This window comes from Mus musculus, chromosome 1, assembly GCF_000001635.26.
Source record: "Mus musculus strain C57BL/6J chromosome 1, GRCm38.p6 C57BL/6J".
Lineage (NCBI taxonomy): Eukaryota > Metazoa > Chordata > Mammalia > Rodentia > Muridae > Mus > Mus musculus.
The window spans coordinates 22,702,799-22,729,336 of NC_000067.6; the positions used below are offsets into that span (position 1 = coordinate 22,702,799).

At 38.5% G+C, this 26,538-nt stretch overlaps 1 protein-coding gene across 5 annotated transcripts in view; it reads right to left on the bottom strand.

Moving 5' to 3' along the window:
• Window positions 1-26,538, bottom strand: part of Rims1 (regulating synaptic membrane exocytosis 1) — a gene marked incomplete in the record, with an annotated part of 520,187 nt that overhangs the window by 416,827 nt on the left and 76,822 nt on the right. For all 5 annotated transcript variants that reach the window (NM_001012625.3, NM_001012624.3, NM_001012623.3 and 2 more), the window contains 1 exon segment: window positions 24,132-24,212. In NM_001012625.3, the coding sequence (NP_001012643.1) occupies window positions 24,132-24,212 (81 nt within the window).

Sequence of the window (26,538 nt, forward strand, 5' to 3'; positions counted from 1 at the left end):
ATAATGAAAAGAAGGAAAGAGGAGGGGAAAAATATAGGGATAGGCCAGAAAACCATGTGTGTGCCCCTCTGTATGAATAAGAAACACAGACTTAAAGTTGGTGGTATACCTTGGGGCATTTAGACATGAGCAAAGACATACTGACGGGAGGTGAGGATGGGTCTTGATGTTTGAAAAAATTTAGATTCTCTGTCACGGGAAGCAAGGAACACTTATAATTATTATTATAGTAACATTTGCAATAATGGAAGAAATGAGTAAGGGCCTTTTCAGAAAAAGGCAAACTGTTGCAGTCTTCTGACTCGAACACCTTCGAGCATGGTGTTCTTTTCTTGACCACGTGTGTGGACGTTGGCAGTCTAAATCTCCTCAGAAACTCCTTGAGTAACAAAACTAGACCATCTCTCACTGTTCAAATGCAAATGCTTTCTCATCAGCTCAAAATTGCTCCTATTATCAACCCTGAGAAACATGGCAACAGCAAAAGCCCTCTAAGGACTGAATCAGTACCACACTACAGGCAGCTTCCTAGTCACAGCCCTCTCTTCTCTTTGCAAACAGAGGCTCAAAAGACTGCTGGGCAGTTAAGTTAGAGCTTCTCTTTATTAATTCCTCTCCCCCTTCTCTGATATATTTGGTTTGGGTCCTACCAGACCTCTTGAAGTGACAGCAATACTCTGTCACAGGTCAGTCCACCTGCCTGGCTAGTAGATGCTCTTTCAGTAGTATGGACACCAAGCATCTAAATGTCTAGTGCCTGTAATCACAATGGCTGTCTACCTTAAATCAATATGCTGAAATATAATCCCACTGTGATGGTTTGGGAAGATGGGGCCTTTGGGAATTAAGGAGATTATATAGATAAAGCTCTGACGTCTGGGATTACCATTATCACAAGAATACCGAATGAATACACCTTCTCTTGATTTGTGTTTTCTCACAAGAGAACAGCCAAGGGGTAGCTGTCTCTATATTAGGAGTAGAGCTCCCACCAGAAGCCAGCTACAACAGTGGCCTGGGCTCATATTTAAGCACTGTGCAAATGAAGACAATATTTCTTAAGATTTAAAAACTGTTTTGAGATTTTCATATATACATAAAACACGTTTGACCAAATGCACCTCTTAGTGCTTTGTCTCCAGTGACCTATGTCACCCCATGACCCTGTTCACTTTCTCTCCCTCCCAAACTTCACAGGTCTTCTCTTAAGGAAGGAAGGAAGGAAGGAAGGAAGGGAGGGAGGGAGGGAGGGAGGGAGGGAGGGAGGGAAGGAGGGAGGAAGGAAATTGGTGATGAAATCAGGACCACTAGGTAGCAAGCCAAGGCAATAGGCCAGTGTGTGATAACAACTTTCAATACAAGAAGCTAAAATATCTTGCCTTATGTGGAAGGCATACACATGGGGAAAACATGAAGCTGCCTATATGTGCATGGGTTTAGGATCATGCACTAGAGCATGACTAACCTCTCAGGGACCTCAACTGTGAACAATAACCGACTCTCGCTCCCCACAGCAGGCATCAATTGTCAACAGCTTCTTAGATATTGTATAGGTCTTCACGCACACCTTCCTGGTCCTAATACTATTATTCTGCTCAGTAAATGTATCAGTGAACTGCCCCTGACATTATTATCTAAGACAATATTTTTGCAGAAATTCCATAGATACAACACAATTCTAACACAATTGATCTTCATCAAAAACTGTAGGATTTCAAATGAAAACAAGAAAACCTGTCATGTCCTCTCTTGTAAAGTCTAACTGTTCTTTGTCTACATGGCTGGTTTCACGTCTGCTGTTGATCCCAGAAACATTATTATAAAGCCCATTATTTACAATCTGTACCAATTACTCTGCCTATTCTATTACTTGTCCCCAAGACAAAGATTTCTTTTAGAAAAATTATTTTTGTGAGTCAAGGAACTTAAATTCTCCCTAAAGCTCTTGACCCAAAGTTAGAATTTGCACTATTGGATATTTTTGCTCAATTAAAAGCCCTGCATGTCATGCCCTGCCTGGTTTTTTGTTTGTTTGTTTGTTTTGTTTTTTGTTTTTTGTTTTTTTGTTTTTTGTTTTTTGTTTTTTTGTTTTTTTGTTTTTTGTTTTTTGTTTTTTTATGGTTGCCAACCATCCTAGTTGACTGGCCTCTCATTCTAATTCCCTATTTTCTTGTTATACATACTGTTTTGCCATGTACTTGGTCACAGCATTTCATAAAATGAACACCTTACTAGTTTTAACTGCTTCTGAGATACATATTTCTCAATCAACTAATAGCAAAAGCATCAATCTCAGTACCCTAAGAAAGTTCAAAACCATTTCTGTCTTCTCTACATTCAACCCAGAGTTCACATTTAGCTGTTCCCTCTCTCTGTTCATGTTTTCCCCACGTGAATGCCTTCTACCCAAGGCAAGATATTTTAGCTTCTTGTATTGAAAGTTGTTATCACACAGTGGCCTATTACCTGGCTTGCTACCTGGTGGTCCTGATTTCATCACCAATTTCTTAGCTGCTAGACTTAACTTTGTTAAATTTGTATCTTACATGTTATTTCAAATTTCACAAAATGTTTCCTGGTTTAGTGCAACAGAAGTATTTAGGCATGATACAGTTAATAAAGAATAAGGCAAGAAATTATTTGGATATTACTAACAAGCGTAGACAGGTTTCCTATTGTGAGCCATTCTCTGTGTCAGTCACTATGGGCACTATTTAAAATGACCTAGTCTGTCAGTTCTAAACGATAAATCCTTACAAGTAGTATCACTCTTAGTAGTTAGAATGTAGTACATACAGTTTAATTTGAATTTCTAGTCAAAAATGAATAATAGTTTTAGTATAAGCAATGGCCTAGTCAGTCATCAATGGGAAGAGAGCCCCCCAAAAAACACAAGAGTGCCTAAATATTGAATGAGACACATTTTAAAATAAGTTTTATTAATTTTTTTCCTTAAGAATTCCTACCTGTATATAATGCAATCTGATTCCTCTCACATTTTGTTTCCTTTTATTATATCTTACCCTGTCAACCTCCATATATTCCTACATATTCATGCCTTTTTGTTCAGATTTGTTACCCACTAAGTTTATTCAGAGCTGTCTGTGCAACCATGGGTGTGGCACTGTACATTGGAGCCTGGTTCCACTCACAGGCATACAACTCAAAGAAATGCTGACCCTCCCCCAAAATCCTAAATAGGACACAACTTTGTAAGACTAGTGTCTATTTAAGATTTCAATTTAATAAAAAGTCTAGTATCTTGACTTGATCCATATAGAAATAAAATGCAATAAATCCAGATGTTGAAATAAATGTATTCAAATTATAGAGCTTTTGCAAAGGAGATAGATTAAGTCCATTGGAGAGGCCTAGTAAATTTTTAAATATGAGTGGCATTGATTAAAGTGACTACAGGGAGCTTATAGGTAATGTGTGTTGTGTGTGTGTGTGTGTGTGTGTGTGTGTGTGCGCGCGCGAATGTGTGTTATGTCTATGTAAATCCATGGTTTTGTATGTGACAGAAAATTTAGAAAATGTTTCCAGTAGAGAAGAGTGTGGTCAAAGTAGAGAAGTGTGGGTCTGCCTGCGCTAGCACACTGATGTGTTTTTAACAGACTAGCTCTTCCTGATGGAAAAAGGAAACACAAAGCAAACAGAACAAAAATAAGATAGGTAGTAATTGACAGTTTCCATGGTATAATCGTCTCCACCAGACAGAGTTCATACGGCAAGTATGATGTTATTTTAGCATTTCAGGTACACAACTACAATGCAGAGAAATATCATAGAGCACAGATAGTCATAAGGAGAACTAGGAAGTAGTTTTGGATATGTACCACCTTCATTTAATGCAGTTTATTAAGTTATAAATTTTAATTATTTCATTTTTATTAGTAGCTTTAACTATCAGCTTGAAAACCTTAGGGAGACTTTGCTGATCTGGCTTGACATGCCTCATGAATACCATTGTACATTGGCAAGTTGAGCCATATTTTACCTATGGACTATAAAGTTGTATATTTATGTATATATATTAATGTATATGTATTTATATACATATACAACATAAGTATATGTATAAAGCAGATTGAGACTATGAATAAGTGAAGTATTAGAAGGTGTTGGAGACTCCTAGAATCCCAATGGCTAATATATGGATAGAAAGTGACAAATAGAGAGTAGAATGCATAGAAACATGAAGGTTTATCCCCTCACCTTAAAAGACTATGCTGTGCAATGGATGTCAGGGTATTTATGGGGTAATTATTCCATTTCTAACTAATAACTAGTTTGAAAATCAGTCTTCTTAAAGAAAAACTATACAGAATACTAATGTAATCTTCCTTCCATCTTGGGAAGAAACTTAACTAGGGCTTAACATGGCGATGGCTTTGTAATTGTAGTCATCTAGGTGAGTTTTTTGGCAGTTTTTTCAACTACCAGCATTTGCACATTCTTTTTTTTTAATTAGGTATTTTCCTCGTTTACATTTCCAATGCTATCCCAAAAGTCCCCCATATCCACCCCCACAATCCCCTACCCACCCACTCCCCCTTTTTGGCCCTGGTGTTCCCCTGTACTGGGGCATATAAAGTTTGCAAGTCCAATGGGCCTCTCTTTGCAGTGATGGCTAACTAGGCCATCTTTTGATACATATGCAGCTAGAGACAAGAGCTCCGGGGTACTGCTTAGTTCATATTGTTGTTCCACCTATAGGGTTGCAGTTCCCTTTAGCTCCTTGGGTACTTTCTCTAGCTCCTCCATTGGGGGCCGTGTGACCCATCCAATAGCTGACTGTGATCATCCACTTCTGTGATTTGCACATTCTGATGCTATACAAAGCAGAGGTGCACATTTATGTATATATTGAGAATTTCATTACACTTACCATTTACATACAGGAATATCAGTTCCTCCTCCATCTCTTCACTCCAACCCCTGGTCTTCCTTACTCCTTCTTCAAATTTATAGCCTTGTATTCATAATCATTATCATTATGTTCGTATAAAGAAATTTTACAAGTGCAACCTGCCGAGTTCATTTTCTATGGCTCACAGCTGTGTGTGTTTGAAGCTAACCACATGGGACAAGATCACTTATCCTTGGAACCTTCAATTCTTAATGTGTGTCTGCAGCCAGCCTTCTTTTCCTGTGGCTGTTCTTCTCTGAATTGACCTCTTAAAATTGGCCGTGAGTCCCTCTAGACATCTCCATGACCTTTGCTTCCCATTTCCCTTTCTCCCTCCATCTCCAACATCCATGAATTATTTAGCATTTCAGAATAAAAAAGATTTTTTATATCCTTTGTTCTTTTCAACCTGAGGTATACACATATCCTAGAAAGCCAGGGCTAAATAAAAAATAAAATACAATAGGCCTCCATCAATCTATAACACTCTAGTCACAGCTGTTAAAATAATAATAATATACTAATTTGTAGTCATTAACTAACAAGAAAAAATAACATATTTTATGAATATTGACATAGTACCAAAATACACAAAAACCTGTGAGATTAAACATCAGTCTTAGGTGATCTATTTGTTGATAACAATTCTGATCATTATAAATACATTCAAAATGCATTATACTTTTAACTAAGAACTTAATAAACTAGCTTTGCAATTTAAAACCCTCTCACAAGGAAACCAAATATCAACTTCTATGCCAGTACAGAAAGAAGAGAGAAAACAAAATCAAGCCCATATCAATTTAAAAAACAAAAAAACAGAAGTTCTTTTGTCTGGTTGCACTGCATGGGTGAGCCTTCCTTGGAGATCCTTAATCTTGACGTGTAATATCTAAAAGAGATACACTTCATGCCATAATGTAGGAAGGAAGAGAATGTATAAGTTGAAGTTGCTTTGACTTCCATGTGCAGTTTTGTGTCATAACAAGTGACTGTCTGCCCCAAAATTAGGATGGCAATGATGAAAAAAATGGGGATGGTAAATTCACAGACAAGACCAAGAGTACTAAGAAGTGAAACATTACATGTGCTTTAGATAACACAGTGGACACAAAGATCAAGGAGGAAGAAATTCTGGTAGGGCGTTAAGCCAGATGAGTTTTCTAGAAAATAATATTTAAGCGTAGAGTTGAACTGCAGATAGAATCATTGCTGGTAAAGAAGACAGACCAAGAACAATGAAAATGATTATGGACCCTGAATTCAAGATATAAAAGGATTGTCAGGGATTGAAGAGATGGCTCAGCAGTTGAGAGCACTGACTGCTCTCACAGAGGACAAAGGTTTGGCTTCCAGCACTCACATGGTAGTTTACGACTATCCCTAACTCAAATCCCAAGAGCTCAACCTCCTCTTCCAACTTCCAAGGGTATAAGGCATAGCACATGGTACATATCCATAGATGCAAGCAAAACACCCATTTGCCTAAAGGAAATAAGTATTTTAAACTGAATTTTACAAGCAGTGCCAGGCATAGCTTTGACTGAATGATGTGGTTATATGCAGGTTGTGAGTAAGGAAGCTGTGTTGGAAAGAGGCAGCACAGGCACTGGGCATCACAGGATTTGAGTTTGCATGGGCAGGGTATTGAGCCTAAAGCCTCTGATTGAGAAATTGCTCTGAAACATGATGAGGGGTGGGAAGTATTCAGCAAAAGAAAAGGAGAAGAGAGGCCAATTAGGTTCCAACTCCACGAGAAAAAGAAATGTAGTCTGGAAAAGGGAAGCCAGAACTGACAGAAGGCTCAGATGTGACTGACTACTCAGAATTAGAACTGACAGGACATAGTGACTGATTTAAGGGAGTGAGAGGTTGGCATGACTCAAGGGTTTTCCGTCTGAGTGACTAGAGAAGGGAAATGTCACAAATGGGAGACAGAAGGTGCAGAAGGATGCAAGTGTGGCTGAGATTATGTGTGTGGGGTGTGATGTGCAAGGAGATACTGTTTCATGTGGATCAGATCAGGTATTTGTGCATTCAGATACACAAGGTGGTGTGTGGTGTTTGTGCTGAGTAGGGTGGTGCCTGAGAGAGCTTTCACTGTGGGGAAAGTAATGAGATAAATGATCTTTAATCCTGAGTGTGAAAAACTCATGTCCTACCATCATGCAGAGAACTTACACACACATAGACGTATATGTCTATGTGTACATGTATGTATGTACATGTGTGTATTATGTACATGTGTGTATATGTGTATATGTATACATATATGTATATATGTGTACATATGTATGCATATGTGCATATGTGACCCAAGTAACTCAAAATCCAATTCACCCATTTTTAATTAAAATAAAATTACATTACTCTCTCCTCTCCCTTTCCCCTCTAACCTCCTATACCCCCTTCCTCCAACCCCTCCTATTTGTGTTCTAAGATCCCTGTCATCTCACAGGATAACAGATGGTAAGAACACCTCTTCTTCACTGAATGTGTAAGCATTTTTTTTATTTCTAAATTAAAGAAAGGAAATGAAAGAGGCTTCCATCCCCTCTGATCCTCCTATTCTCTGTGGCTTAGTGTGTATTAGCTCATTTTATGCTTATTAATATGGGGAATAATAGAATCTATCTCCTAGAATCTATCTCTAGCACTTGTCCATTGGTACTCATTAATCACATCATGGTTCAAAATTTGAACAACAATTTATGCCAGCATCCAATGTTGCCACATATCTCATGCACATAGTCCAGAACATTAAAGGTTTCCATGCATTGCCAACTGTACTGGCTCGTTTTGTGTCAACTTGACACAGCTGGCATTATCACAGAGAAAGGAGCTTCAGTTGAGGAAATGCCTCCATGAGATCCAACTGTAAGGCATTTTCTCAATTAGTGATCATGGGGGAAAGGCCCCTTGTGGGTGGTGCCATCTCTGGGCTGGTAGTCTTGGTTCTATAAGAGAGCAGGCTGAGCAAGCCAGGGGAAGCAAGCCAGTAAGTAACATCCCTCCATGGCCTCTGCATCAGCTCCTGCTTCCTGACCTGCTTGAGTTCCAGTCCTGACTTCCTTGGTGATGAACAGCAGTATGGAAGTGTAAGCTGAATAAACCCATTCCTCCCCAACTTGCTTCTTGGTCATGATGTTTGCGCAGGAATAGAAACCCTGACTAAGACACCAACCATTGTTAGAACAACCGCAGGTAGAGAGAAGAAATACAAGTGAGAAAGTGGATTGGGGGTTTGTGGGAACTCATTTGCCAACAACTCCAACATTAGTAACCCATTTTTGCCAGTGGGGTTTTTATTTAGTAGCCTCTGCTATCTATCTATCCATCCATCCATCTATCCATCCATCTATAACGTATGTGCGTGTGTATATGTGTGTGTGTGTATAATTCTACAGCAATTTGTTTTCATATGCTCTTTTCAAATATATTCTTATAGTGTTATCTCTCCCCATACTTCCACATCCCCCCTAATCTCTACTCTCCAACCCTAGGGTGACCCTTCCTTATTCCATTAGTCTCTTTTGCCCCTTTATATTAGTGCATTGCAACGCCATTCCCTTTACAGTTCTTTCCCACAACCCCCTTAGTAATTTCCTGACTTCTATGGGTATTCCAAGTCAAACACCCTTTCCAAGTGAAACACCCTTGTCTAAAGATTTAAAGCTAACATCCCCGGATGAGAGACCACACATGTAGAGATATTTGAGTAGCATAAATGACTCTTGAAGACTTTTTTTGACACAAGGCTGGGGTAGGGAAGGGAGCTGGACTTGGGAAGAGATTGGGAAAGGGGTTAAATATGATCAAAACAGGTACAAAACTCAAAGCTTTCAATGGCCCCTTGTATGGGGGCCCCTTTTTCTAACCCGCTAAATCCTATCCGTGGACTAAAGGAAACAGAAGTGTTCTATGGATCCTCACTCAGGAAACTCAAATAAACAACCAATAGTGATACTTTTGACATATTAGCATGGGCTCTGGAATCAGCCTGCCTGGAGTCAAGTTCCACCATCATCAGAGGGTGTATGCATGCGGACAGGTAATTCATACCCCTGGTTTCCAGTACAGTGATGGCATTTGCTGATATTTGTGAGGTTACATGACCAACAAATGTCTGTAACAGAGTGGTTTAAAGATATTGTTCTCATGAACAGAGTCGATAGCTAAGGGCTAAGACCAGATGCTCTCCTGTGCAGGCCAGAGGCATAACTTCAACTGGTGCGAAGTTTTACCAATTTAGGTGTGTGCTGCTCTCCCGTATGGAGGGTCCCATCACTATGCCATCATTTTCGTCCCTAGTGGATGTCTCTGAAGGATTGAAGAAGATGTGCACATTTGAGGGAACACAACTGTCTGCAGGATCTTTCATAAGATAACTGAGTCCCATCCTCAAAAAAGAACCCTGAGCTTATTACACTCACTTGCTTCATTGCTCCATTCCCTTGTCACGAGGGGCTGGTCCCCTCTCCTTTCAGAGCTCACTCATCCATCTTCTCTGTATGCACTGTCATTATCTTTCCTTTAATAACCATGTCTGGTCTATTTTAGTCATCTACTAATTGGCCCCTTTCTCTCCAGGAATACCCTATCCTCATCCATTATGGATACTTTCTACAGACTCATTATCCAGAAGCAAATCTTTCACGTGGATAGCTCCAAGTCCACAGACGCTCATGTCTTCCTTCTGAATGGAAACTAGCTTCAAAAGGATGGATTTTAAGGACATCCATAAACTAGCCCCAACTGCCTTTTCCAGGTTTATAAGTCAGATCATATACCAAGACTTCACTTGCTTGTGGGTTCATTCACAATTCAAAACTTGTGCTTAAATTATTTTCTCAGCCAATGGTTCAACTACCTTTTCCTTATGTGATTACAACTTACTCTTCAAGTAGATTGCCAAGATACACACACACACACACACATACACAATTTTTCATATAATATTGTACTGGCTGTTTTTGTATGTCAACTTGACACAAGCTGGAGCTATCACAGAGAAAGGAGCGTCAGTTGGGGAAGTGCCTCCATAATATCCAGCTGTGGGGCATTTTCTCAGTTGGTGATCAAGAGGGGAAGGGTCCATTGTGGGTGGTGCCATCCCTGGGCTGTTAGTCTTGGGTTCTATAAGAGAGGAAGCTGAGCAAGCCAGGGGAAGCAAGCCAGTAAATAACATCCCTCCATGGCCTCTGCATCAGCTCCTGCTTCCTGGCCTGCTTGGGTTCCAGTCCTGACTTCCTTTGGTGATGAACAACAGTGTGGAAGTGTAAGCTGAACAAACTCGTTCCTCCCAACTTGCTTTTTGGTCATGATGTTTTGTGCAGGAACAGAAACCCTGACTAAGACAAATATTATTTACTTACACATAATATTTACAAAGTACCATTCAACCTTACTTAACTACTTAGTCATAGATTTAATCACCCATTATTCCATTGAGTCATCTTTTATCTTATAAAATTAGATGATAAATTACTTGAAGGCAGATCAAATATTTTATACTAGTTTATGGGGCCTCATTTCCTCACCCTCTAATTTTGTGCAGGAACACAGGTTATATGCAAAATTTATATTTCATATAATTAGAGAAAAAGTTCAGACAGTATATATATCATAGATTGCATGAAGTAAAATATTGAGTCTTCTCAGCCTTAACAAATTTCCCTGACCTACAATATTAGGAGAGAGGCTATTTTTCTACGTATCCTTGAAAAACTGTAGGCTGTTTCCTAGCCTTGTTGTGGTGTTTTTAAATGGCCTTTCTACTTGTAAGACACATCTATTTAATTGGCCATGTTTCTAATATTGTGTGAGTAAAAATTAATGAATGTCAAAATACATCCCACATATACAGGTTATTGGAAAACAATGAGAATTAACTTTACTAGAAATTAAGTAAGACATAAGAAATTTTTTTTAGAATTCTATCTCCTATGTGATATATACATATATACATATACTATATATACATAATATATAAACCAATATTACATATTATACATACCTATATACACACATATATATGCATATAACCAGATATATACAAATACAGATATACATATCTACCAATATTACATATTTTATATACCTATATACATACATATATATGCACATAATCAGATATATACAAATACAGATATACATATCTGCATATATACGATATTTGAAGTTAATGAAGAGTTTAGATATATCTGCTATATATGTTGACTATAAAATGGGTAAATGCATTTGTTTATCTATCATTATGATTTTCTTCACTGTATGGTAATGATGTTCTGCATACTTTGCCTATGGTCCTAGGATGATCTTTTCCTTTGCCTTTTCTTTAGCATTTTCCTCTCAATGAGAGTACAGAGTCTCCCTTGACTATAAGCTTCCTGTTTTTGTACAACAACCATCTATTTCCTTGGCACAGCAGACCATTCACATTTGAACAAACGGCTCTATAGAGCTGCAGAGGAATTAGCAGTGATTCACAGAGCAGCCAGGCTCGGCCCCGAGGCTCAGAAACTTTCTAATAATAATATTGCTGATATCAAGTTCTCTTTGTGCTTCCTGTTCAGGAGTTTTAAAAATGAAGTTCAGTTGAGTGGTGTTCACATTAATTTCTACTCAAGAAATTATCACCCAATTAGTCATCATTTTTACTGAGCATATGTGGTACATATCAGTAATTCTGGACCAAGGGGGTATGTCCATATCATTTGAAGAAAATTCCCTAATACCCATGCGCATCTTAGGGAGAATTTTATATTCTACAGTCTGGGAGTCATGCCTTTCAATACTGTCCTTATACTTTCTACTTCACTCCCATAAATATATAGAGATAAAAAAGATGAAACATACACTGGTATCAATTGGTTATATATTATTTTTAAATTATGCAGTGTGAGGATACCTAAGATCCAGATAAAGATTTGTTAAATGAATGAAATTATAAACAACTACAGAGTAACCACTGTTGCTTGAGAAAATTAAGTCATATTTATATAGGGCTTCACACAGTATACAACGCAACTTTTTTCTGATATTCATTTAATTTAATCCACAAAACTGAAATAACATTAATTTTCTTCCTGTGATCCAGGTGATAAAATGAGAACTTCAAGAAATGAAAAAACTGGGCTCAAGTGCCTCAGGACTCTCCTTTGCTTTCTGTTCTTGTAATAAAATAACATGTCCTCAGAGCACTGAGTGTTTCTGCAGAAGATCAGAGTTCACAACCACGTGTAACTCCAGTTCTACAGAATCCAACACCCTCTTCTGCCTCCTGAGGGTACCAGGCTTGCACCTGGCACACATCCAAACCTGTAGGCAAAACATTCTTACACATAAAATGACCAAAATCAGTTCAGGGGAGGAAAGGGTTTGGTCATCTTACACATCTAGGTCACCATACATCATGAGGTAAGTCAAGACAGAAACCTAAGCTCAAGAAGACACTAGGGAGGAATTCTGATTCCTCACTTGCATACTGGCTTATGCTCAGATAGCTTTCCTATAGAATCCAAATCCACTCGCCACCTACAGTGGGCTAGCTCCCCTTGCATCAATCATTAATCAAGACAATCTTCTCAGACATGGCCATAGGCCAGTCTGATCTGGGAAATTGCTTAGTTCAGATTCCTGCTTCCAAGTGACTCTACATTGTTCAAGATGACATTAAAAATTGAATCAGCACTCTCATAGAAAACAAAAAAAAAATGGGAATGAGTGGGTAGGGAAGTGGGGGGGAGCATATGGGGGACTTTTGGGATAGCATTGGAAATGTAATTGAGGAAAATATGTAATAAAAACATTAAAAAAAAGAAAATACTTAAAATGCAGGATTTGGGGATACATATTGACTCAGGAGTTAATAGTACGTATTGCTTTTACAGAGAACCCTGGTTTGGTTCTTAGCACCCACATGATGACTCACAACCAAATAACCCCAGTTTCAGAGGATCCAACAACCTCTTCTGAATTCTGAGAGTATCAATCATCACTTGATGCATGTACATATTGGAGGCCAAACATCATACATATACATACACATACACATATACATACTAATTTGTATTTGTATTGTTGAGACATTGTTCTACTATGTAGCTCTGGTTGTCCTGGAACTCACTATGTAGACCAGGCTGACCTCAAACTCACAGAGCTCCACCTACTTATGCCTCCCAAAGTGCTGGGATTAAAGGTGTGCAGCACTACACCTAGCTACAAATCTAAATTTTTAAATAAATAAAATATATATTCTTTTAATACTTAAAACAAGGACTTTCCCATTAATTCATAAAAAAAAAAAACAGAACCAAAGAATTCTCCTGAAGATCTCTTAGTCTAGTTTCTATTATACAACAAGAACACCAAAGACCATGCCATGTATAAAGAATAGAAATTTATTTGGCTTCTGTAGCTGATATACCTGAGAACATAGTGCTGTCATCTACTTATCATTTGAAATAGATCTATTTGCTTTATCCTAACATGGCACAGGGCATCACAGAATAAACAAGGATGAATATACTTGCTTAGGTCTTTATCTTCTGATTGAACTACGAATACCAACATTGAGCTTTAGCTATAGGAGTTTTGGATTACCTCCAAAAGACCCCACCTGAGAATTAACATGAACTTGGGACTAATTTTATAATATGTGAACTTTTCTAATATGTTCAAACTACATTATATATATATATATATATAATCACTCTCATAGTTTGAATTCATCTTGTACTCATGATCTAGTACCACCTATATTAGTTTTGGGTCTACTTCCAACTTCGGGAACCCTAGTGGCCATAACTGATAAGAGTGTTCTTCCTTCCATGTGGAGCATAGGGGCATACATCACCAAATTTGAACCACTGTATGTATAACAAATAGGCTTGATATAACAGTTTATGAAATTAACCCAGTCAAAGTCTGTGTGACCTTGTACAGTCAGTGTCTTCAAGACATCATCTTTAAAGACTCCCCACCCCCAGGGTAAATGATCATGTTGTCTAAAGCTGTATGAGGAGAATGAAAGAGGTAGAGAATCTCTGAATGGTGGCTTGAGGCAAGCCCTGGACATCAGATTTACTCATGTCCTGTGTATGTATGTGCTCACTGATAGAACCAAGAAGAAAATAAAGTTCAGGAGGAAGAGAAGACACTCTGGACAAAAGAACAGAGGCATTTGGGCTCAAACATTCTTTATCCACATAGAAAGGGAGTAAGAGACAGAGACAGACAGACAGTCAGACACACAGACAGACAGAAAGAGAGGCTGACGGAGAGGACGAACCATGAGAAAGAAGGAAACAAGCTCAAGCATGCAATAACAAGCCCTGTATCATAAGAGTTACCAACACAAGATTGACACAGAATCATTAAGAGGGGCCCAAGTTCAGAGACAACCCCTGCTCCCACAGTTAGAAATTCCACAAGAAGACAAAGCTGCAGAACCATAGCATATATGCAGAGGGCCTAGGTCAAACCCATGCAGACTCCCTAGTCATCAATTCAGTTTCTCTGAGCCTATATGAGGCCAGGTTGGTTGATTATGAAGGTTTTCTTGCAGTATCCTGGACCCCTCTGACTCCTACAATCCTTTCTCCTCTTCCTGGTTCAAACAACTCCACCTAATGTCTAGCTGTGGGTCTCTACATCTGTTTCCATCAGTTGCTTGCTGAAGCCTCTCTGATGAAGATGTTGCTAGGTTCCTTATTTTGCTTGCTTCTGGGACCTGTTTCCTCCTACTGGGTGGCCTCATTTATCTTAATATGAGGGGAGGTGCCTGGTCTTACTGCAAGGAAAATGGAGGAGGAGTGGATAGGGGTGGAGGCTGGGAGAGGATGAAGGACTAGGAGGGAAAGAAGGAGAAGAAATAACATCAGGAAAATTTTATATGAGAAAAGAATATTTTTTCTTAAAAAAATTAAAATATAAACATAAAATTAAAAAAGAGGTGGGGGCAGTGCTATCAACTATGCTAAAGCAGTGAAAGCAACCAAGGACTAGCCAGCTTACGGCAGCACATAACACTTTTTATTGAACTGAAGATTAATACCCAAGAAATTGAATGAGTTAGCTTCCACAGAGCATGCTGAAAGAAAGAAACACAACATCATTATAAATGAAATTACAGCAGAAGAAAGGGGCTCTGGTAAATTGGCATAGAATGATGTGCATTAGCCAGCAAACCACAAAAAGAAAAGGAAGACTATGAAAGCCACACTTTTCACTTTTTTTTTTAAGTTCTGTCACTCTCTAATTATAACCATGAATTGGAAATGTCAGTGTTCCTCGGATTCTCTGTTTTCAAGATACTGGCTGTTCTGATTTCATTATAAACGATGAAAAAAAACAAACCCATAATTGTCTACTTGGATCTCTTGTTACTTCTAATATCAATAGAAAATTTATATGGATCCTACTGCACATGGTACAGGAAATATGATCCTGATTTATCCAACACTGTGTGTGAAAAACATGAATTACAATTTTGACAAAATCATCTGACTAAAAATAATACATGGAAAACATATACCTGACATTACATCCATTTGTGATAGAATATATGCCTAAAAGATTCTTTGCTTATGACAGACATGTTCTATTCCTTCTTAACTGGATTTTACTTAGTAAGAACTATATCTACTTTAAGTAGAAATACTCTATCTGGAATACATTATTAAATATTTATTTTCTTGGGAGTGTTCAATGACAGAATTATTAAATCTTCTGTTTCAATAGATCATCATAGTGGGAGAAAGTACACAAAATGAATTTGCTAAATATTGAAAAATCTAATACTTTCCTTTTTATTCAATTTCTCTATTCATAGGTTTTTATTTTAATCTTCAAGACAAGTTTTACACTACATTACTAAAGTAATATAAATAATATCTCTAGAATATTTAGCTTCACATGTGCTTTCCATTTGTGTGCTTGTTTACAGCTATATGAGGAGATACATCAGTATAATTCTGACTCAGAGGAACAGGTATGCTAGAGGTCACATGTGCTCTAAAATTTTTGCCCCACTGGTCCTGGTTAGTCTCTATTATCGATTTGACATAAGATAGAGTCATAGGGGAAGAGTGATGTCCAATTGCAGGTTTATTCTATCACAATGGCTTGTGACCACATCATCAAAGAATTGTCTTGATTGGTTATTTATATGGGGCTCTGGGTGGTGCCCTCCCTGGGAAGGTAGCCATTGTCTGTATGAGAAGAGTAGATGGACGTGAGCCCGTGGACAAGCCAGTGAGTAGCCTTCCTCCACAGTTTCTGCCTCTAGGTTCCAGTGCTTGAGCTTCTGCTCTGACTTCCCATAGTAATAATGGATGATTAAGACATAAGTCAAAAAACAAACAAACAAACCCTTGACTGCCCAAGAAGCTTTTGGGCACGGTGTTTCCAACAGCAGAAAAAACAACGGGAATGCTCTGTTGCTATTGCATTGCTTGAACAATTCACTGACTACATTCCTTTTGCTTCAGTTTATCAGCCTTGCCATACCCACCATGACTGTGCTGCCAAGACTACCATAATGTCTGCTAGTCCACCTGTGACTTATACTGCATCACGATTCTTTCTGCTGTGAATGACTTCTCAGGGAAAGTTTGCCACACACTCAAAGGCCTACAGGCCTCTCAGCTCTAAGATTTGCTTGTCTAATCCCCTGTTGTCCTCCTCCTTCATTTCCTTGAATTTCCTTTTGTTTCTTAAACATATGCAAGAGCCCTATGAGGACCGTTGTGTATCCCCTCTTCTCTGCAGAGTTCATGTCCTCTGGCTCTTCATAAGGTTGACTTCTATTTGCCAAGCTTCTCCTTCAACATCTACCAATTCTTAGAATCTTGAGGTCCTCGAAATTTCCTTAATGATTCAGATTTCATCCTGCCCTTTAACCTCTGGAGTGATCCAGACAATACCTAGAACTGTACCTTATGCTATGCAATCAGTGCAGACCAGTACTTCCTGAGAGGAGAATGAATAGGCCAACTCATAGCCGAAGAAGCAATGAATTGCTTATCCTATTGCACACACTGCTGCCAGCTGAAGACATCCACTCCCCTTTCTCTCAATGCCTCCTTTGCATCAACGCTGATTTAACATGATTCCACTGAAGGGTGGACCACATCTGTGCTGTGATTTAAAAAAATCAAAAGTGTTTAGAAAAAGACAGCAGAAATTTTGAATAACTTCAGGGGCAGGAAAGATGACACAGCTCAGAAGGGACAGAGGGAGGAAAGTTCTAAAAATAGGGAAGGGTGAGATACGGTGTTGAAAGGGTCATTCTTAGACTTTGGAAGGAGTCATTGCATTCAAGATGAGGAATCTACATACTAAGGATGTGCTAGTGGATTATCTGATCTTTTGCATAATACCAGATACCCCATCTACTGCTACAGCAAGGCTTAGCTGTGAGCAGCCAGCCACATAAACTAAAGGTCATGTGTGATGTGCAGAGTTTAAATACACAGTGACATACTGACAAGAATATCTGCCTACACTGTTAAAGACACAGTTTGGTTAAGTACCAAAAATATAACTGTGGTATTAGGTATAAATATATAACCGTAATGCTTATAACAGTATGGGAATATTAGTTGGTGTTTATTTTTAGTGCTTGGGGTTGGCTATTTTAAATGTAGGTTAAATGTATACTACCGCAACTTAATCTAGATGATGAAATTGGTTCTGGAACCATGTACGCTGGTCCTCAGAAGTCTCTGTGGTATGATTAAGTCTGCACAAAAGTTGTTATTGCTGAAAAAGCCATGCCCTTGAGATCTGCAGAAGTAAGCCTATTAAAAGAAAATGGTGGTGGCAGCCTTCTCATCAGTTCAAGGCTGACTCATCTGAAGCATTGGAGAAAGAATGATGTGTGTGGCACACATGCTTGTATCAAAAGCATCAATGCAGATGGCACCTAGGAAGATCAAGGGGAGGATACAAATTGGCCTTACACACAGGGGGGTTTCTTGAAGAGAGGTGGCAGAAAAAACAGAGAATAGCCATTGGAAATTCTAAGACCACATAAATGGGGAATACTTTATCTCAGATCATATATCAAGGATAAGAAACATCTCATAAAAGGTTTGACCACCAGGGTATATCATGCCAGGCTAAAGCTTACACTCCTCCTAAGAGTGACCTCAATACCAAGTTAGAGAAAATGTAGCACTTAGTCACTGGCTCTGGCAATGAGAACATGTTTTAAATTATCCCAATGCAGCTTGATGTTGCGAGCAGTTATTCTGTCCTAGAAACTATACTGCAAGTTCTCCCAACTCCTAAACTCAGAGTTCATATTAAGTATCACAAGCTCTTTAAATCCTTCCCTTGCCAGACTAAAGCAAAATGAAACAGACCATTTCCTCTCGTGGACAGAATGATAGAGTAGCAAGAAGTTACTGTGAGGTATTGTGACTTATTGGATTGTATAATTTCCTCCTATTCTCCAACTTGAGAAAAACCCAAGAAACAAAAATCTCATGTTTATTTTACCTATACATCTTCATCCTGAGGGATAGTGGACATGATTTAATTTGTTGAACCCTACTAATATTTTGATGTATTTACTGCTTTGATTAAATGATAATTCATGTAATATGCTTAAAATATGATCTAGTGACATTTTGATAATATAGTAAAGGAATTTTTGAATAGTTTATAAAGCTTTCAAAACCATGAACCATGTCAATGTGTCTCTGTGGATCGTTGAGTAAGAGGATGCAGAAAGCATGCACAGAATTCTGTTTCCCTTCTATCTATTAAGCATACACACTCTCCCAAACACATTCTGCACTCAGGATGGTGTCTCAGAAAAGTCAGCCTCCAGAATCATCTTCTGATGCTGGCTTCTCATTTCCTTTTCAGACTCAAGCAACGACTGCATTTTGATCTGCTTATTACTTCAAACCGCTACACCATTTCTATCCATCACCTCTATATGACCAAACTCATGGTTCACTTTCAATTCATGCAGTTATTTCCTGAACTTTTAATTTCATGGAACATGTTGAGTTCCCCTCATGAATCTTTGCACTATGTTGCTTCTAAGCATAGTTTTTAGTTACTCCATGACTTCTCAAATAAGCTCAAAATATTCTTCTTTGTCATACCTGTTTAAGCACTGGTTTATCCAAATTTCTCTCTCCTCTCTTCTCTTCCCTCACTTCTCCTCTGCTCTCCCCTCTCTCCTCTGCTCTCCCCTTCTCCTCCTCCCTCACTCCCTCCCTCCTTCCATCCCCCTCTTTCCTTCCCCCTCCCTCTTCCTCTCTCTCTCTCTTCTCTCTCTTCCTCTCTTCCTCTCTCTCTCTCTCTCTCTCTCTCTCTCTCTCTGCTGTTTTTTTTCACCCAAAGAACTTTTGTGATGCCACCTGTTGCCATACTTACCTAAGAGCATCAGATAGCCCCAACTGTATGTTAACTTTATAAAATTGGGTAACACACAGATAACGCACTATCACTAACACAATGTCTACACTCACCACCATTCTGGCCATCTGTCCTAGACATGGGTTATAGCCTTAACTCAGTTTCCTGGTCATTGTGTCCATCTATCACCCAAGCATGAAGTAAATGAGTGCATTTATGAATGCATTCAATTAACCAGAAAGCTCTATCCACAAACACTCGATTCCAGCTCTTTAATAACTCCTTCCAGGGTCTGCATTTCTCCTCTAAGATCTCCACATCTCTCCAGGAACTATTACAAAGACTGTGGACTGTCATTGGTTATATTCAAATTCTATTTTCCCACTTCCAACAAAGAAGAGTAATTTCATAATACATGCATTTGACTATATTAATCTAATTAAACTCCATCAGTGAAAGTCTCATAACTAAGTATGATGTAAGTGTGATGGATATTAAAATGTATACCTCAACTCATTTACCTTGAATAATAACTCTGCCTTAAAATCCTAATCTGGAATGGACTCTCATCAATTTCTATTCTATTCCATTCAAACTTTAATAACAAGTTTTGGTCACTGATATTTGTCAATTTTTTTCTGACCTATTAACAGAAATAATTTAAAGTTTTTTTCAACTCATTTATGGCTAAAATCTGTCCTCGAAATTCCCTCCTAACTTCCTTTTGTCCTTTCCACATATGGAGAGTTTAATTCACAAATATTATCCTCTATAAAAAGTAAAAAGAAATAAGAAATCTGGTCTTTAAATTCTTCCATTTACCTAGAGCGAAGCCTACTTTCTTAATCAGAGAATTACCATGTGAGGAAATAGATGGTTAAAAAGAAGATGTTCCAACTGGTAATAAGGACACATGCTCCACTATGTTCATAGCAGCCTTATTTATAATATCCAGAAGCTGGAAAGAACCCAGATGTCCCTCTACAGAGGAATGGATACAGAAAATGTGGTGCATTTACACAATGGAGTACTACTACTCAGCTATTAAAAACAATGAATTTATGAGATTCTTGGGCAAATGGATGTATCTGGGGGATATCATCCTTAGTGAGGTAACCCACTTGATATGCACTCACTGATAAGTGGATATTAGCCCAGACACTTAGAATACCCAAGATACAATTTGCAAAACACAAGAAAATCAAGAAGAATGAAGACCAAAGTGTGGATACTTCATTCTTCCTTAGAATAGGGAACAAAACACCCATGAAAGGAGTTACAGAGACAAAGTTTGGAGCTAAGATGAAAGGATGGACCATCCAGATACTACCCCACCCAGGGATCCATCCCATAATCAGCCACCAAACCCAGACACTATTGCATATGCCAGCAAGATTTTGCTGAAAGGACCCTGATATAGCTGTCTCTTGTGAGGCTATGCCAGTGCCTGGCAAATACAGAAGTGGATGCTCACAGTCATCTATAGGATGGATCACAGGGCCCCCAATGGAGGAGCTAGAAAAAGTACCCAAGAAACTGAAGGGGTCTGCAACCCTATAGGTGGAACAACAATATGAACTAACAAGTACCCCCAGAGCTCGTGTCTTTAGCTGCATATGTAGTAGAAGATGGCCTAGTCAGCCATCAATGGGAAGAGAGGCCCCTTGGTCTTACAAACTTTATATGCCCCAGTACAGGGGAATGCCAGGGCCAAGAAGTGGGAGTGGGTGGGTAGGGGAGCAGGGAAGGGCAGGGTATAGGGAACTGTCAGGAGAGCATTTGAAATGTAAATAAAGAAAATATATAATAAAAAATTTTTAAAAAGTATTCCAAGAGCCTAAATTGGTGCTTCATGTCCAATAAAGCCAGAGACACCACTGGTAACATGGTATTAGGTTCAACTTAAGTTATGACTCATTTCCAGCAATAGAAGTCTAAATAAATTTAATTAATATAAAAATGGATGATAAATGAAAATAACAAATCATGTTTTAGCCTAGTGTAGACTACACCTTGAATCTTGGCACTAGGGAGTCAGAGGCAAACACATTTCTGTCTACATAACCCATACTGGTCTGCAGAGTGAATTTCATGACAGCCAGGGCTATACTCTCCTTGTCTCAATAATAGAGAGGGGAGAAGGGTAGGGAGGGGAAAGAAAGTCTAAAACCTTAATTGGAGTTAACAATATTTGCCACTTTGTAACTAATAAATGAAAGTGGAATTTGCAACCAGTGAACCCAATTAAAATGGAATTGTGCGCTGCTGAGAAGGAGCTCTGTAAGGCAGTGATTGCCTTACATGTGCACAGCAGGAAGTCCACCCAGCACTAAAATGAATAAAATAAGTTACTCCGTAAACTTCTCAGTGTGGACACACTGAGAAGTTTCACGATACAAGGATCTGAGTTCTGATCTCCAACATCTGCATAAAACAGATTCAGCTGTGTGTTTCTGTCACACCAATGATGGAAGGCAAAGGCAGGATCCTCTGAGCTCCTTGTCCAGAGAGTCTAGATAATCCAGTTCAGTGAGAGACCTTAATTCAAACAAACAAAAAAAGCAAGTAATCAAACAAAACAGAAGGTGGAGATGGCCTCAGAAAATGTCACAGTAGGTAGGTATGCCTGTCACACAAGCATGAAAACCCGAGTTCAGACCCCTCGCACCTACATAAGAATGCATGGCATGGCCACCATGTAACACCAGCTCCAAAGCAGAGAGACAGGAAGATATTTGGATTTTCTGACTTGCCAACCTGGCACCTTGTTTTGTGAGACACCTAGTGTCAAGCAAATAGAGCTGAAATAGAACAGGAAACACCAATATCTCCCCTGGCATATGCATGTGCACACACACACACATATATGCACACACACACACACACATACATGTGCACACATAAACTTGCATTTAGACACACACACACACACACAACCCCCACAAAGAGACAGAAAGATAAGGCAGAAAGCACTAGTGAAAGACACCTGACATCAAACTCTGACCTTCACATTTATGCTTTCAAATATCTATACATATCTGCATATACATGTACAAATAGGAACATGTACACTGGAAGTTACAGACATAAAGTAAAATAAAGCTATTTCAGAGGTGTTTGGGGGGGAATATTGTAAATCAATGTTAATTTTAAGACATGAGATACTTAGAGTAGATCAGAAGTTTTCTGGGAATTATCAAGAATAATTCTGTCATAAGCAAGTGTTGCATACAATAACAGGATTTATTTTTTTAAAAGGCCCATGCATGGCAACACATGCCTCTCCCTATACTGGAGAAGCTGAGACAGGAGGATACCTTAAGCCTTGAAGTTTTAGACAAGCCTGAAAAACAGTGCGATTTCCATATCGAGATATGAAATAAAATACTATATAATATACATAAGTAGCAATGCATAAGGAAGTATGGGGTATAAACATCTAGGGTTTTTATGAATTTTTATATTGATCAAAGTAATTATGAATCATTTTTACTATGAACAAATCAAATTTGCTCCTTACAAAATACTGATTATGAAGAAATTGTTATTCCACTGTGCTATTAAGATCAAATCTTTAACACATCCACTAAGTATCCTAAGTTTGTTGTAAAATATTACATACAAAGGCTTAAAATATTTACAACTCTTTGTTCTTGCATATAACATCCCAACCATAAGCATTTTAATGGCCAAACCTTAGAAGAAAGCAGCAAGGAGAGATAATATCAAAGACACAAAATCCAATTTTAAATGTGGATTTTGATTAGGTAAGATGTAAAGAGCTTTAAAATTCTGTGGAGTGTGATATCTTATGTAATGCCCATAAAAGATTTATATTACCCTAAAAAACATTAATTTTTGTTTAATTTTGATTATTGCTAATAAAAACTTGCCATAGAAACTGGCTAGTCAGAAAAATTTAATTTTCTCTTCAGAGCTTTTTCTTTACTGCTTCATCACTTAATTTTGGCTTTGCATAAAAACATTTCTCAGATAGCTGAAGAGATGCTAAGAAAATTCATCTAAAGACACATTTCTTCAACGTTTTTCCTGTAAACTTTGGAAAGAGACATTTCCCAGTTGTGAGTGGTTCACAGTAAGGCTTCTGCTGAGGAAGTTGCTGCTGATTATTCATTTTAAGGAAAACTTCATCTTTTCATACTAGGAGAACGTTTATATTCTGAGGATTGACTGCATCATCTGTAGAGTGCAGGATTCTAACACTATTTAATCTCCTCAAATGCCATATGGGAAACTGAAAGTTTATATCTCCTATGTCTTCTCCCACCCTTGCTGTTACCCTTTGGTCGGTTGCATTTAATTATCCTTTTACCTACACCTAAGAATGCAAAAATAAATATGAAACTAGGCAGACAATCCAATTTCTTAAGATTGTTCATTGCCTTTAAACATTATAGTATAAGAGTTAGGAGATAGACTACCTGTTCATTTTCTCTAGCCTCTGCTTGGTACCCCATATGCATGTATATTGATCATTGATTCCTCATTTCTGAGAGTCTAAGGATCCAGGTCTCACGCATGCCCAAACCAATAAAAATAACAATAACTCTGATCTGAGACACTGATACTGTAAAAACATTTCCCTCTCCTCTAGTCACCTTCCTTCAATATGATAGTAGAAGTATCACTTGACAAAGGCACTTACTCCAGAGTTCCTGTTCACAGATAATTTTATCTAACTAGTAGTAGCTTTTTCATTATACATACGCGAGAGACACTAGTGTATCTACTCCCACATGCAATGTGATTAATAAATCTGTAACCAATGATCTGGGTAAGAGGTGACATTTTCAGTCAATAAAACCAATGCTGTACTTACAGTGGTGGTTGATGGGGCTGGCTTTCAGCATTTCTTGGTGTTTTGCAGGCAGCAGGCTTCGCCATGTCCCTGACAACACACCTGGGGCGCATGATAGACAGCACAACGCACTATTAATTATAAAAGGGTAGAGCATATCTGGAAATTAAACACCGTACTGAAAACACAATCTAAAGGCAAGTCTTGTCCATCCCATTAACCTTTGTCCCGAGAAGGCCCTGGATGTTGGAATTCTTTGACTTGGGTTTCCACAGGCTCAATTATACCCACATATATTTTATGCTGGCCTCAATATTTGATTTTCCTTTTAACATCAGTAAAATGATTGTCAGCAGCTTTTCCCATAGCAGACAAGCTATTGAAAGACTTGGCCTCACCACATGAAGACATCTGAGAGCTTAAAAATAGGAACGGCTGCTGTGTTGATAGGTTAAGAATCAAGCAGAACTTTCTGTGGCTTTGGCTGGCTCACTAAAAGATATGGACTCATACTGCCCGTCATTAACTACCACATAGGTTGCCCTGCTTATGCTGAAAGAGATCTGAGAGGCCTGTAGATATTCCCCATATTACACATTCTCTTCAAGCTGAGGAGGAGAAAGGGATGAAGGACAGGTTCACATGGGAAGTGTGTATGTGTACATGTGTAATAATTCTTGAAAACCTCTTTATTTTAAGCCCTTCATGATAAAGTAAGTACAGAAGGTAGACAAGGCATCAGAGCTCCAAAGGGCAATAGGAGTTGTTATTTTTACTTAAGTCTTTTTTTTGTTTTTGTTTTGAATTAAATATTTTCTTTATTTACATTTCAAATGCTATCAGTATCCACTGGCCAGAATTAGAAAACACCTCCATTTGACTCGATTTGAATGACTCATAATCATTGCAAAGCTTTAAAGCAAAAACAGCTCTAAACAGAGAGGCTTGGTTTTACTACAAAAGCTGGACATTATAGACTTTGCTAGATGTAAATGCCCTGAGGCTCTAGGGACTGTAAGCTTGAGCCTGGCTCTAAAGAACTTTCTTGGAGATTTGGCTGCATTGCTCAAAATCAGGCCAATCATGTTATTCCAGATCTCCAGTGAGGCAATGGTAAGAAACATGTTTCGTCAGAGGGAAAGCTGCATGGCAAAATTCTCCACTTCTGAAAGAAATCATACATGTAGACACAGACACGGGCACAGAAATGTGCATACACAGACACACACTGCTCATTCCACCGGCAAGCACAATCGGAAGTCACTATGTAAACATGAGAGAAGAGATGGAGCCACTTCCAACTCCCCATGCCTTCCTTCCGGGATCAGGCTATTCTTGTGTTGCTGGTGCCCACAGATGTGCAGGGGTGCACACTGAAACCTCATGCTCCTGTCTCAGCTTCATGAAGAAGCTACTCATGTTTCAATACTAAGACGACTTGCAGGAAGCAGCTGTTCGAAGCCACCCATGAGCATTTCTCAGGCTTGGAACTTCAGTCTCACTTTCACAAGGTGTAATGCCCAGTAACTTAAATTCCAGAGCACTGGGGAAAAAAATCGTTGACAATTCTCACTCAGCCCAAAATAGCATACACAGCCTGTTTGATCTACATGGGCTGGCTTCTGAAAATACCACTGAGTTGGAAAATTTTTCAAGAATTTGAGAATCAAAATTCTGCTTCTTCTCTCTTAAGGATCAAGTATTTGTACAAAGCTTGGAAATAATTCTATCACATACAGATTTTACTAATCTTTGACATGACTATTTTCTAAGAATTGTAGATAGGCCTTTTTTCTTTCTCTTTCTTTTTCTTTTTGGTAACTACAAAGCCATGTCTTTGGAAGAAAGTTGTTATCTTTCTCCTGTGGTTTGGTTTTAAAACCATACCAGTTGCCATATTTCTATATTTCTTTCATTTGCACTTGCTACACAAACTTACAAAAAACAACAACACAACAACAACAAAAAACCCCAAAAACAAAGAAACAAAACAAAACCTTGACCTGAATTTCTGAACTTTGAATCTTAAATTATAAGAAATAAGCACACTGCCCTTCAAATTCAGTATAATTGGAATTAATATATAGATATACACATTTTAAATTATTTCCTGCTTCTGTTTGATATTGGAGACTGAATCTAGGCAAGCATCCCCATTACTGCTGTTTCTCCAGCCCGGCTTCCCAGTAACTTGGCCAAGCTAGTCTTGAACTCACTCTGCAACCCAGGCCTCAAACCTGTTTGTTACCCTAATGTCTCAACTTCCTAAGTGGCAGGGATTAGACTCCTGTATAACTAAGCAAGCTTGATTTAGACATAATTCTTAAAAAAAAAAGACAACATCACATTTCCCATACTGATCTTTATCCAGAGGACTTATGTCCCTTCAATGGCTATAGCTAGCTACCAAATCTGAGCTTTGGGGGGA